We start from the raw sequence: 14,235 nt of genomic DNA, 5'->3' as shown, positions 1-14,235 counted from the left end.
AAAGATCACGAAAACATTTTATACCTTTCCTTTTCCATATGCTAAAAGCTTGATCTGTCAAAGAAGGTTTGAAAAAAAAATTAAGTAAAATAGGGCTAACAAGAACAAAGTTTTTCAGAGTAAAAAACTTACGAAATTGAAACCAAATTCGTAATGTATGTTTGACAACAGGGTTGGATATCTGTTTATTAAATTTAACTAAATCGGCAGGAAGAGAAGAACCAAGAACGGAGAATAGGGAATATCCCTGTGCCTCATTGCATTCTAAATTTACCCACTGTGGGCACAATGGTGAAACCAAATCTAATTTCCAATAAATTAAGTTACGAATATTATTCACCCAATAGTAAAATCTAAAGTTAGGTAAAGCTAAACCACCATCTTTTTTAGATTTTTGTAATTGCCTTTTGCTTAACCTCGGGTTTTTATTTTGCCACACAAATGAGGAAATTTTTGAATCAATGTTATCAAAAAAAGATTTAGGAATAAAAATTGTTAAAGCTTGAAATAAATATAAAAATTTCAGTAAAATCATCATTTTAATAGCATTAATCCGACCAACTAATGATAAGGATAACGGAGACCATCTTGTAGTAAGTTGTTGAATTTGATGGAGCATAGGTAAAAAATTCAATCTAAATAAATCTTTATATTTCTTGGTAATTTTTATACCTAAATAGATAAAGTTATCATTAACAACTTTAAATGGTATCCTGTCATTCAATAAAGTTTGCGCGTTTAAAGTGAATAAATCACTCTTATCCAAGTTTAGTTTATAACCAGAAAAACTACCAAATTGAGCCAACAAGGATAAAATAGCGGGAATAGACCTGTCAGGATCAGAAATATATAACAACAAGTCATCAGCATAAAGTGATAACTTGTATAACTTCTCATTGCGGGTAATACCAAAAATATTAGGAGATTCACGAATAGCAATGGCTAAAGGTTCTAATGCGATATTAAATAATAAAGGACTTAAGGGACAACCTTGTCTCGTACCACGAGATAATTGAAAAAAAGAGGATCTGTAATTATTTGTAAGAACAGAAGCAACAGGTTTATAATATATTAGTTTGATCCATGATATAAAATTAGGACTAAAATTAAAATATCTCAAAGCGTTAAATAAGTATGTCCATTCAACTCTATCAAAAGCTTTTTCAGCATCTAGTGAAATAACACATTCTGGAATTGTGGGTGATGAAGTATAAATTATATTAATCAATTTTCTAACATTAAAAAAGGAATACCGATTCCTAATAAAACCAGTTTGGTCTTCTGAAATAATCTGTGATAGTACCTTTTCTAACCTAATAGCTAAAATTTTTGTAAGAATCTTAGAGTCTACATTTAATAGTGATATAGGGCGATAAGATGCACATAAAGTAGGATCCTTATCTTTTTTAAGAATTAGAGAGATAGTAGCTTCATAAAAAGACTAAGGTAATCTCTTCTTAGCAAATGCATCATTAAAGATTTCACATAACCAAGGGGAAAGCAAAGAAGAAAAAGTTTTTAAAAATTCTATAATATAACCATCAGGACCAGGAGCTTTCCCTGAATTCATTGATGAGATAGCCTCTCCTATTTCGGCCATAGAGATAGGAGCATCAAACAAGCTACGATCTTCATCTGTTAGTTTGGGAATATTCAAATTGTTAAAAAAATTATCCATCATGGACAGATCGCCATCAAATTCTGATTGATATAAAGATTTATAAAAATCTTGAAGTGTTATTGATTTCTTTATGATCAGTAGTCAGATTACCGTCTTGTTTACGAATTTTAATAATTTGTCGTTTAGTCGAAATAGCTTTTAATTGGTTAGCTAACAATTTACCAGTTTGATCACTATGGATATAAAATTGAGCCCTGGTCCTAAATAATTGATTCTCAATTGAAGAAGATAATAATAAACTATGCTCCATTTGAAGCTCAACTCTCTTCTTATAAAGTTCTTTGGTAGGAGTCACGGAATAAATCTTATCAATTTCTTTAATTTTATCCACTAATAAAGCAATATCTAAATATCTTTGTTTTCTTTTACAAACGGAATATGAGATAATTTGTCCACGGATAAAAGCCTTAAAAGAGTCCCAAAGCATTCCTCTGTCAATCTCTTCAGTATAGTTTGTTGAGAAAAACAAGTCAATTTGCTGTTTTATGTAGGTGATAAATTCTGGATCTTGAAGCAAAGTAGCATTAAGTCTCCAAGATCTAGTATTATTGGAAAAGTCCAAAATCTTGATAGATAACTTCAAAGGTGCATGATCCAAAATAGCAATAGAATCATATTTACAATCAATAACATCTGTTAATAAACGATGATCAATAAGAAAATAATCAATTCTAGAATAACTGTGATATACATGTGAAAAAAATGAAAATTCTTTATCTTTAGGATTCAAAAACCGCCATATTTCAGTAATTCCCGAATCAACCATAAAAGAATTAATAAGTAAGGCTGATCTATTCGGAAGAATTCGAATAGGTTTAGATCTATCCATCAAAGGATTCAAACAACAATTGAAATCTCCACCCATTATCAACATATATTCATTTAGATTAGGAAGGGAAGTAAATAAACGTTTAAAAAATTCAGGGCAGTCAAAGTTTGGAGCATAAATATTAACTAGAACCACTTTTCGATTAAAAAGTGAGCCAGTTATCAACAAAAATCTGCACTGTGGATCAGAAATAAGTTCATGATGTGTAAACGAAATTGAGGGGTCTATAAAAATAGACACACCTCTAATTTTGGCGGTACAATTCGAGTGAAATTGTTGACCCTTCCAGAACCTAAAAAAGCATTGATTATCCTCCCTCCTAATATGGGTCTCCTGTGCAAAAATAATATTAGCATTTAGTCTATGGAATACTTTAAATATTTTTTTACGTTTAATTGGATGATTTAAACCATTAGTATTCCAAGAGATAAAGTTAATAGACTTATCCATCATGCCAATATTAGTTGTATATATCATGAAAGGTTAAAAAGACACATAACCCATAATTCAGAAAGAAGGAAAAATGATTCAGGAGCAACTGGAGAACATGACACCTCAACAATATTAATAATTTAAAGTTGGCCCATAAACTAAAAGCAAAATAATAAAAAGCAAAAGCGTGAAAAAAGATCCCTACCCCCTCCCCCAACCCCACGAAAAAAAGCCAAGCGGCAGGCGCACAAACTAACACTAATATTATCCCCATTTTCAAGATGGCGACTTCATGAAAAGAAAGAAAAGAGAAACTATATAACACCCAGATATAAATACAGGGTTGTAAAAAGACAGAATATATATCAATCAAAATGAAAAAATAATATAAAAAAGCAAAAAATCATTAATAAAAAAAGGATAACCATTGAAGTTTAAAATAGTGTAATATGCCTTTAAAAAAAGATTCCATATTCAAATATAAGAAAATAATGTTTCAAAAACAGAGACTTATGGGAAGAAGAAATTACATTTTGAAAGGACCATATTACAAAATATAAATGTAAATTCACCAATCTTTTTTTTTTAAAAAAAAGGTCATCAAAATAAAATTAAAAAAGGGTTCAATAACCACTACAATATATATAAAAAAAAGGTTCAAAAATTCAAAACATTCGTCCCATTCTCAAATACAGGCAAATAAATGCTTACGGAAAGCAAAGTCTTATGGGAAGAAGAAACGACATCTTAAAAAAGAAATCATTATTACAAAGTCTTAACATGTATATCTAATCCAGAGGAAAAAAAATTAATTAAGAAAAAAGACATTATAGTAAAATTAAAAGAGCATCTGTAAATCATGATAATAAAAAAAACCAGGTCTACAGACCAAAGTAAAAAGCTATACCGCAGCTTCATAAGTTAAAGCCTAAAACAAAATGGCGTCTTCTCTCCAAAAATTCTTCAACATAACACATAGTTCAAGTTGTACTAGAAGAGCGATATTCTTCAACGAATTTCTTCGCTTCTTCCGGAGTATTAAAGAAGCGCTGACTGTCATCGCTCAACGTAATTCTGAGATTCGCTGGGTATCTTAAAGCTTGTTTAAGTCCAATCGAATGAATCTCCGCCATCACCGGTTTAAAAGCGATTCTCGCCCTCATTACCTCGAATGAATAATCTTCAACAATTCGAAACTTGATGTTTCTGTGAGAAATCATACCTTTCTGACGAGCTAATCGAATTAAAAGCTCTTTCTCCTGAGGATAATGGAGATGGACAATCACAGCTCGTGGCTTGTCTCTCGCAGCCGAAAATCTCGAAACTCTGTGGGCATGATCAATAGTAGGTTTAACCCGCAAAGCGTCCTCGCCGAAAATTTTCCACAATAAGTTGGAGAAATATTCAATTAAGTCACCAGACTCAACTTTTTCGGGAAATCCAATAATATGCAAATTCTGTCTGCGAGATCGGTTTTCAAGATCGGTGATTTTAAACTTATTCTGCTCCACTATTTTAGCGGTCGACCGTACCTTCTCCTCCAAAGTTTCGATTGTACGTATTTTTTCACAAATTATCTTGTCAAGAGCCCCAAACTTTTCTTCATGCCGTTCAATATCTGCTGCCTGCGATTGAAGCTTGGTATCGAATGATCTAACGACTTCTTCAAGCTCAGACATTTTCGCAGTAAGTTTATTTTCCAGACTTGCAAGTTTAGTATCCAGAAGATTGGAGATTGCATCGAGAGATATAGGGTCTTTAGATGATTTCTTAGATACAGACATTTTAAGTTTGAAAAAATTAAATCAAGTATTATTTTAAAAAAGAAATAAATCATAAATATCAACCCATGTAATTAAGTACGAAAATATTTGATTAAAGGGTGATTATAGCTTAAAAAATGAAGAGCGCCTAAAAGGCAGATGTCTACGTCGCCATCTTGAAACTCCTCCGGAAAATTACTCCCTATGGCAAAGTTAACTCTTCTGTGTTTGTATTTTTATACAATCACTAACATGAACTATTACATGTTATTTCCAGTAATTACAATATAGTTGCTGCTGCATTTTTCTAGAAACTTGTTTTTCTGTAGAAAGTGTCATGCTATTTGAATATGGCTATTTTGTAGGTTAATTGATACCACTGGAATTTGTGTTATCTTGTCTATATCAGACACCATGACTACTTTTCCCAATTTTCTTTGTTTTCTTGCTCCTCTTTCTTGTTCATTTTTCACGGTGTAGCATCTATCAATAAGTACCCACACCATCCAGGATATGCCCACTAAGTAAGTGGAAGAGGAGCCTGAAGAACCTCAGTGATTCAGAAACAGCATCTTCCCCAGATTTCTGAACAGCCCATGGACCCATGAACATCACCTTACATTGTTCTTTACATTGTTTTTGCAATTTATAGTAACTTTATGCCTTTCATGCCTTCCAGGTGCCAGAGTCCAAGACATCTTGGATTGAGTTCTTAGCACCTTAAGTGGGAGGGTGAACAGCCAGAAGTCGTGGTCCATGTCGGTACCAATGACATGGGTAGGACGAACGACAAGGTTCTGCATAGGGTGTTCAGTGAGTTAGGTACTACTCAGGATTGCTACCCATGCCGCATGCTAGTGAGGCTAGAACTAGGAAGCTTATAAATGTAATACATGGCTAAGGAGTTGGTGTAGGAGGGAGGGCACAATACTTTTGGATCATTGGGCTTTCTTCCAGAGAAGGTAGGACCTGTACAAAAGGGACAGTTTGCACCTGAACTGAAGGGACACTAATATCCTAGTGGGAAGATATGTTAATGCTGCATTGTGGGGTTTAAAATAGATTTGCAAGGGGATGGGAACCCGAGTGTCAGAAGTTAGTGGACAGGCTGTGGATTCAAATGTTGTTAAGACCTCAGACCAAGTTAGGAATCAAAAGGTTGAGCATTGTGTGATTAGTGTCTGAGCTGCATATATTTCAATGCAAGAAGTATTGTAGGAAATGCAGATAATAGTACTTAAGATTACACTTAATGGTTTACAAACAGTGGCAATGCAGTGAGGAGAGGCTGTTGGTAGGGCAAAACTGCAGTCAACAGGTTGAGTTGCAACATAAAAGGTGGCCAAAATCAAAAAGGGTGAATACAGGACTGAAGATTCTGTATTTGAATGCGCACAGTATATGGAATAAGGTAGATGAATTTGCAGAACAGTTGCAGATTGGCAGACATCAGGTAGACATCACTGGATCATGGCTGAAAGAGGATTATCGCTAGGAGCTTAATGTCCAAGGACACACATTATATCAAAAGAATAAGCACGAAGGCAGAGGGTTGGCTTTGCTGAAAGAGGCAACATATGATTGGAAGGTGTTGAATCATTGTGGATACAGTCAAGGAAATGCAAGAGTAAAAAGACCTTGAATGGAGTTATGTACAGATCCCCAAACAGCAGTAGGGATGTGGCCTACAAATTACAACAGGAAATAGAAAAGGCATGCCAAAAGGACAATGCTACAATAGTCATAGAGGACTTCAATATGCAGGTAGATTGAGAAGATCAGTTTGACGCTGAATTCCAGGAGAGGTAAATTTTTAGAGTGCCTATGAGAGGTGTTTTAGATGCTTCTCATGGTTGAGCCCACTAGAGCATCAGTTATACTGGATTGGGTGTTGTGCAATGAACCATAATTGATTAGAGAGCTTAAGATTAAAAAAAAACCCTCAGGGGAAAGTGATCATAATATAATAGTATTCACTCTGAAGGAGAAGCTAAGCCAAATGTATCAGTATTACAGTGGAGTAAAGGGAATTACAGAGGCATGAGAGAGATGTCCAGAACTGATTGGAAAAGAACACTGACAGGAATGACAGCAGAGCCACAATGGCTGAAATATGTGGAAGCAATAAAGGTATATACATCCCAAAGAGGAAAATGTATTCTAAAGGAAAGATGACAACCATGGCTAACAAGAAAAGTCAAAGCCAACATAAAAGCCAAAGAGAGGGATATAATAGAGCAAAAAATAGTGGGAAGTTAGAGGATTGGGGAACTTTAAAAACCAACAGAAGGCAATTTAAAAAGTCATTAAGGTAAAGATGGAATATGAAAGTAAGCTAGCCAATTATATTAAAGAGAATAGCAAAAGTTTCTTCAGATACATAAATTGTAAAAGAGGCATGAGTGGATATTGGACTGCTGAAAATGATGCTTCAAAGGTAGCAATGGGAGACAACTAAAAGGCACATGAACTGAATAAGTATTTTGCATCAGTCTTCACTGTGGGAGACACTAGCAGTATGGTGGAAGCTCCAAGTGTCAGGGGGCATGAAATTACCATAATTTGAGAGAAAGTCCTTGGGAAACTGAAAGGTCTGAAGGTAGGTAAGTCAACTGGGCCAGATGGTGTACACACCAGAGTTGTGAATGAAATGGCTGAAGAGTTGGCAGCTTTAGTAATGATCTTACAAGAATGACTAGATTCTGAAATGGTACTGGAAGACTGGAAAGTTACATACATCAGCCCACTCTTCATGAAGGGAGAAAGGCAGAAGAAATGAAACTATAGTTTAGTTAGTCTGACCTCAATGACTGGGAAGATGTTGGAGTTAATTATAAAGGAGGAGGTTGCAGGGTACTTAGAGACACATGATAAAATAGGCCATTATCAGCATGATTTCCTCAAAGGAAAATCTTGCCTGACATACCTGTTGGAATTCTTTGAAGAAATAAACAAGCAGGATAGACAATGGAGGATCAGTTGATGTTGTGCACTTGGATTTTTAGAATGCCTTTGATAAGGTGCCACACATGAGGCTGCTTAACAAGCTATGAGCCCATGGTATTACACAAAAGATTCTAGCATAGATAAAGCAATGGCTGATTGGAGGCGGCAAACAGGAAGCCTTTTCTGCTGGCAACTTGTGCTGTTCCACAGGGTATGTGTTGGGACTGATTATTTTTATGTTATATATTAATGATTTGGATGATAGAATTGATGACTGTTGCAAAGTTTACAGACGATATGAAGATAGGTGGAGGGGCACGTAGTTTGAGGAATTAAAGAGGCTACAGAAAGTCTTAGATTAGTAAAATGGGCAAAGAAAAGGCAAATGGAATACAGCATCAGAAAGCACATGGTCATGCACTTTGGGATAAGATATTAAAGAAAATTTTCTAAATGGAGAGAAAGTTCAAAAATCTGAGGTGCAAAGCTACTTGGAAGTCCTTGTGCAGGATTCCCTATAGGCTAATTTGCAGTTTGAGTCTATGGAGAAGAAGGCAAATGCAATGACTAGAATATAATAGCAATGATGTAATGTTGAGACTTTATAAAGCACTGATGACACCTCACTTCAAGTATCGAGAGCACATTTGGACCTCTTACCTTAGAAAGGATGTGCTTAAACTGTAGAGGGTTCAAAGGAGGTTCATGAAAATGATTCCAGGATTGTGTGGCTTGTCATATGAAGAGTATTTGACAGTTCTGAGCCTGTATTCGCTGGAATTCAGAAGAATAAGGGTGACCTCATTGAAACCTATCATATGGTGAAAGGTCTGGATAGAGTGGATGTGAACAGGATGTTTCCTAGGATAGAGTGGATGTGGACAAGATGTTTTCTATGGTAGGAGAGTCTAAGACCAGAGGACACAACCTCAGAATAGAGGGGTCTCCTTTTAGAACTGAAATGAGGAGAAATTTCTTTAGCCAGAGAGTGGTGAATCTATGGAAGTCTTTGCCATTGGCAGCTGTGGAAGTCAAGTTTTATGCATACTTAAGGCAGAGGTTGATAGATTCTTGATTGGGAATGAAGGAATATGGGGAGAAAGCAGAAGACTGGGACAAAGAGGAAATTTGGATCAGCCATGATGAAATGGCAGAGAAGACTCAATGGCCAAATGGCCCAATCCTGCTCCTATATCTTATGATCTTATTATACCGCTTTTGCAAAACAACAAGCTTCATGTCATCTGTCAGTAAACCAGGATACATATAAATTAATAATCCAGTCACAAGGATGTTGCCGGGACTTGGGTACCCAAGTTACAGGGTGGGACTCCAACTCGAGGTTATGGGTTAAGGATGAAAGGTAAAATGTTTAAGGAAAACCAAGGAGGGAAATTCTTTACTCAGAGGGTTGTGAGAAAGTGGAACAAGCTGCCACTGGAAGTGGTGAATGCAGATTTGACTTCAACAATTACGAGAAGTTTGACTAAGTACATGGACGGGAGGGGTATGCAGGACTACAATCTGGGTGCGGATAATGGGACTGGAAATCAAAACAGATCGGTATGGACTGGATGGATCTAAGGGCCTGTTTCTGTGTCAGAGTGCTCTAAGACCATGATAGTGATAACAAACCACCTTTGCAGAAGAAGGAGAAATAATATGGTGATCAGCAAAAACAGCAACACATCAGATTTTTCAGCATAGATGGCATCCAATCCATTGTATCAGTCTCAGCTTGCTGGAAGTGCAATCTTTTGACCCACATCTCCATTCTTTCCTCAATTTTAAAGGAGCCATCAAATAAAAAAAGTACATTTTATTCTGCAAAAACTTGAATGCCCTTTCAAACACACAAAATTTTGGTGGAACTCAGAATTTAAGGCAGCATCTGTGGAGGGGAATAAGCACTTGAAGTACTGGCCCAAAATATTAACTATTCCTCTTCATAGATGCTGCATGACCTGCTAAATTCTTACAGCATTTTTTGTGTTGCTCAAGATTTCCAGCATATTCAGAATCTCTAGTGTTTATGACCAACATAGTATGCTTTACTTACTAAACCAATTCTTTTCTGATTTGCCTTTCAATTACTAAAGTTCAAAGTACAAAGTAGTGTAGGTATATAACTTCCGACAAGTGTCCACAACACAAAAACTCAACAGAATCTAGGAAGAAAAAAATCATCCATCATAGGTAAAGCCCTCCCCACCATTGAGAACATCTACATGAAACCCTGTTATAGGAAAGCAACATCCATCATTAGGGGCCCCCACCTCTCGGGGCATATTGCTGTAATTAGGAAGGTGGTACAGGAGGCTCAAAACTCACACCACTAGATTCGAGAAACAGTTATTACCCCTCAACCGTTAGGCTCCTGAACCAAATGGGATAAATTCACTCAACTTCACTTGAACCATCATTGAAATGTTTCCACAACCTCTGGATTCACTCTCATCCATTCATCACATGTTCTCAATAGGTATTGCTATTTATTATTATTTTTACTACTTTTTTTTTTATTTGCACAGTTTGTTGTCTTTTGCACACTGGTTGAAAGTCCAAAGTTGGTGCATTGATTCTATTATGGTTATTATGGTTTTACTGAGCACACATGGAACATGAATGACACAGTCCCCAAAAGTGAATCCTTAACAGTGGAGTCAGTTCAGCACTGAGACCTGAGTCCAGTAGCCCGACAGCTGAGGACAACAACTGATCCCAAACTTGGCAGCATGGGACCAAGACCCCTGCACTTCCTGCCCAATCAACGTTTCAAACTGATAGGAATGTTACTACTTACTGCAGTCTCTGATTAAACATTGACCACAAAACAATTATTTTTCTTTAAACAAAGTTTCAAAGTTAAAAACAACTTGCCTGATTGAGGTAAGCTATGCATTGTTCTACATTCTCTTTTGTGCAAAACAAACTCAAGTTATGACTGCTGTTTTGAGGTGATGATTCAAAGATCCCATTGCAGGGAGACATTCTTGATTTGGATGTGCAATGATATACAAATTCTTTGCTCTCTGTTGGGAAAAGCAGAGTTAGATGATTCAAATCAATGCAACCATTCTCAGTCTGAGCCACTGATCTTGACCAAAGTGCTGTTCATAAAAAGACGTACAAAAAAGCTGGATGAATTCAGCAGATCGGGCAGCATCCGTTGAAAGAAGCAGTCAACGTTTTGGGTCAAAACCCTTCGTCAGGACTAAAGGAGGAGGGGGCAGGGGCCCTATAAAGAAGGTGGGGAGAGGATGGAAAACCAATCAGAGGAAAGATCAAGGGGTGGGGGAGGGGAAGCAGGGAGGGGATAGGCCAGAGAGGTGAAGAAGGAATCTAAGGGGAAAGTACTAGTGCCCTCCTCCACCCCTTGATCTTTCCTCTGATTGGTTTTCCACCCTCTCCCCACCTTCTTTATAGGGCCCCACCCTCTTCTTCTTTAATCTTGACGAAGGGTTTTAACCCAAAACGTTGACTGCTTCTTTCAACGGATGCTGCCCGACCTGCTGAGTTCATCCAGCTTTTTTATATGTCTTGATTTGACCACAGCATCTGCAGTGCACTTTGTGTGTGCTGTTCATAAAATCTTTATAAGCATTCAAATTTGTTAGAGCTTAAAAACCAACAATATTTCAAAGTATAAAATGTTATCGAACAGTTACTCACTTTATAGTTGTGAAAGAGTGAAGATAATAATAATGAGACGATAAGACATAGGGGCAGGATTAAACAATTCATCCCATTGAGTATTCTCTGCTATTCCATCATGGTTGATTTATAATCCCTTTCAACTCCATTCTCCTGCCTTCTCACTATAACCTTTGATGCCCATACTAATGAAGAACCTCCTATTTAAATGTACCCAATGACTTGGCCTCCACAACTGTCTGTGGCAATGAATTCCAGATTCAAAAAAAAAGACACACGGACAATACTACCCATTTACTCTGAATCAAATTACCTGAAGATTTCTAAAGGTCACATACTTATGTTTATTTAGTACATTTATAATATAAAGGGGAAGAAATATTTGAACCCAATATTCACATCAGTGCAAAATTCCAAAAATCTACTTTCAACGACTTGTAAATCCTGATGTATCACTTACCCAGGTTAGGCTCGCAAGCTCCCTATCCGTTCTCTGGAGCTCCAGTTCCTACAACCTGATCCACTGATAGGGATATTGGTTCTTGTTTGTTTTAGATTTACCCAAATCTGTTGGCTGCCCTCCCTTCAAACTTACCATGTCTATTTAAATGCTACTTTGCAACATATTTTTAAAAAATTGATTGACAAACCAGTTAGATTAATACAATAACAGCTGACAGCCCAGGAAGTCAGCTAGTCTAGCACCAACATCCCAATCATGCCAGAGTAATACTTTATACTTTAATTAGTCTGCTTCACAATGTAATAGCAATAACTAGAGGATCCCCAACCCACTTTCCTCGGGGAAGACACTGGAGACCATGAGCAGCCATGTCTGATGCTTGGTTTAAGGTGTACAGCAAAACCCAAGCCACTCCTCAGCGTCTGGTCAAAGCAAGACTTCTTGAAAGGGAGCTCAAGCTCATCGACGAATATGGTCTTCAAGGCAAGTGGGAGGTGTGCAGGGCTGCCTGTGAACTGCCGACCCTTGATGAGAAGGATCCCAAGTATCTGCTTGAGGGGAACACTCTCCTGCATCGGTTGCTCCTGGATGAAGGTGGATTACATCCTGGCTTGAAGATAGAGGACTTCTTGAGCTTCGGCTGTAGGCTCAGCTCTTCAAACTGGGCTTGGCTAAGTCCATCCATCAGCAACACATCATGACCCATAAACAGGTGGCAAATATCCTCTCCTACATCGTGCAGTTGGACTACACTCACCCTATGGAAGACGCAGTCCCAGCCACGTGAAGTGCTAGAATGTCAAGGCGGCACAGGGTGGTGGGAAAGGCCAGATAGCAGGATGGCTGAACCCCTCTCCCTTTGTACCCCAACCTTGCAAAGGCACCAATCGATTTCTAAATATCCCTGGAATCCCTGGGAATGGAAAGAATTTCTGAGAATCTAGTTAACACGTTTTATTATTTGCCTCCATCATAGACCCCCTCCACCCACGTTTGACCCCCAACCCCACCATTCACTGCACCCACTACGCATACAGTTCATTCTGTCTTCCAGCTCCACCTCTACCTGGTTCTGTTTTCATCTGCCATTCACTTCTCCCTTACTGGTTTCCATTCTCACCCGCTTAAAATCATAAGACAGCAGTAGAATGAAGCTATTCTCTTGCTTTGTCTCTGTAACCTTTCACACTCTCACTAATCAAAATCCTACTAACCTTCAGTTCAAATGTACCTAATCACTTGGCCTCCACAGCTGTCTGTGGCAATGCATTCCACAGATCCACCACCCTCTGGCTAAAGAAATTCCTTCTCAATGCTGCTCCAAAGGACCATCCTTATGTCCCAATGGTGTGTCCTCAATTACTAGACTCCCCCACTACAGAAAACACCCTCTTCACATTCACTCTATCTAGGTTTTCCAATATTCATTAGGTTTCAATCAGAACCCCCTTCAATTTTCTAAACTCCAGAGAGTACAGGCCTAGAGTTTGAAGTTAAGAGTACAGCACGGGTAGTCCATTGTGTTCCTGTTCATTTCCCTCCAGCAGCTGTATTCAACATTCACCCTTCCCTCCTCCCACGTTTGCCTCTTGCTATTAACCACCTGCCACAGTCTCAGTTCTCCCTCTGCGACCTGCTTCAACCTGTCTGTCAGCTTCACCACTCCCCATCTCCACTTTACACTGGTCAATTCCCCTCTTCACTCTGTCCTGATGCAGGGTTTGGACCTGAAACATTGAAAATTCCATCCTCCGTCACCCAGATATGCTGCTTGACCCAGAACTTTGAGCCTTTGGAATGAAAGGTCAGTGGATTTTGCCCATAGTCGGTCATGACAAATGGCCAAACACTGAAGTGATGAATCACAGGCAGTCACTACACTCAAGTATCAAAGATTAGTGCAGTGGATTCACAAAAAAACTGAACCAAAGCTAAAACTGATGAGATTCTACAGATACTGAACATCCAAGGCAACAAACACAAAGAGGAAGGAAGCAGGTCAGGCAACATCTATGGGAAAAAACAATAACATAAGAAACAGGAGCAGGAGTAGACTACCTGGTCTGTCAAACCTGCTCCACCATTCAATAAGATCATGACTGATCTGGCCATCTCCACCTACCTGCCTTTTCTCCATAAACTTTAATTTCCCCTACTATGCAAAAAAACTATCCAAACTCTTCTTAAATACATTTACTGAGGTAGCCTCCACCATTTCATTGGGCAAAGAATTCCACAAATTCATCACTCTCTGGGAAAAGCAATTCCTCATCTTCATCTTAAATCTACTCCCAAAATCTTAAAGCTATGCCCCTAGTTCCAGTCTCGCCTACTATCAGAAACATCATTCCTGTCTCCATCAGATAATCAAAATCTATTTCCCACAGCAGAGGCATTAAAAACAAGAAAGCATAAAGTTTAAAGTGTGAGGAAAGAATTTTAAGAGATTTGAGAAGAATATTTTTCT

General features: G+C 37.8%; 1 protein-coding gene across 3 annotated transcripts in view; it reads right to left on the bottom strand.

Annotated features, from left to right (window-relative positions):
- Positions 1-14,235, bottom strand: part of ssx2ipa (synovial sarcoma, X breakpoint 2 interacting protein a) — a 100,570-nt gene that overhangs the window by 43,805 nt on the left and 42,530 nt on the right. For all 3 annotated transcript variants that reach the window (XM_059983725.1, XM_059983726.1, XM_059983727.1), the window contains exon 3: positions 10,532-10,683. In XM_059983725.1, coding sequence (XP_059839708.1) covers positions 10,532-10,683 — 152 coding nt within the window. The remainder of the gene's footprint in view (positions 1-10,531; positions 10,684-14,235) is intronic.

The sequence above is a fragment of the Hypanus sabinus genome, chromosome 11 (genome assembly GCF_030144855.1).
Source record: "Hypanus sabinus isolate sHypSab1 chromosome 11, sHypSab1.hap1, whole genome shotgun sequence".
Classification (NCBI taxonomy): domain Eukaryota; kingdom Metazoa; phylum Chordata; class Chondrichthyes; order Myliobatiformes; family Dasyatidae; genus Hypanus; species Hypanus sabinus.
The sequence above is the reverse complement of the archived record's forward strand: the minus strand, read 5'-3'. Positions and strand labels throughout refer to the sequence as shown.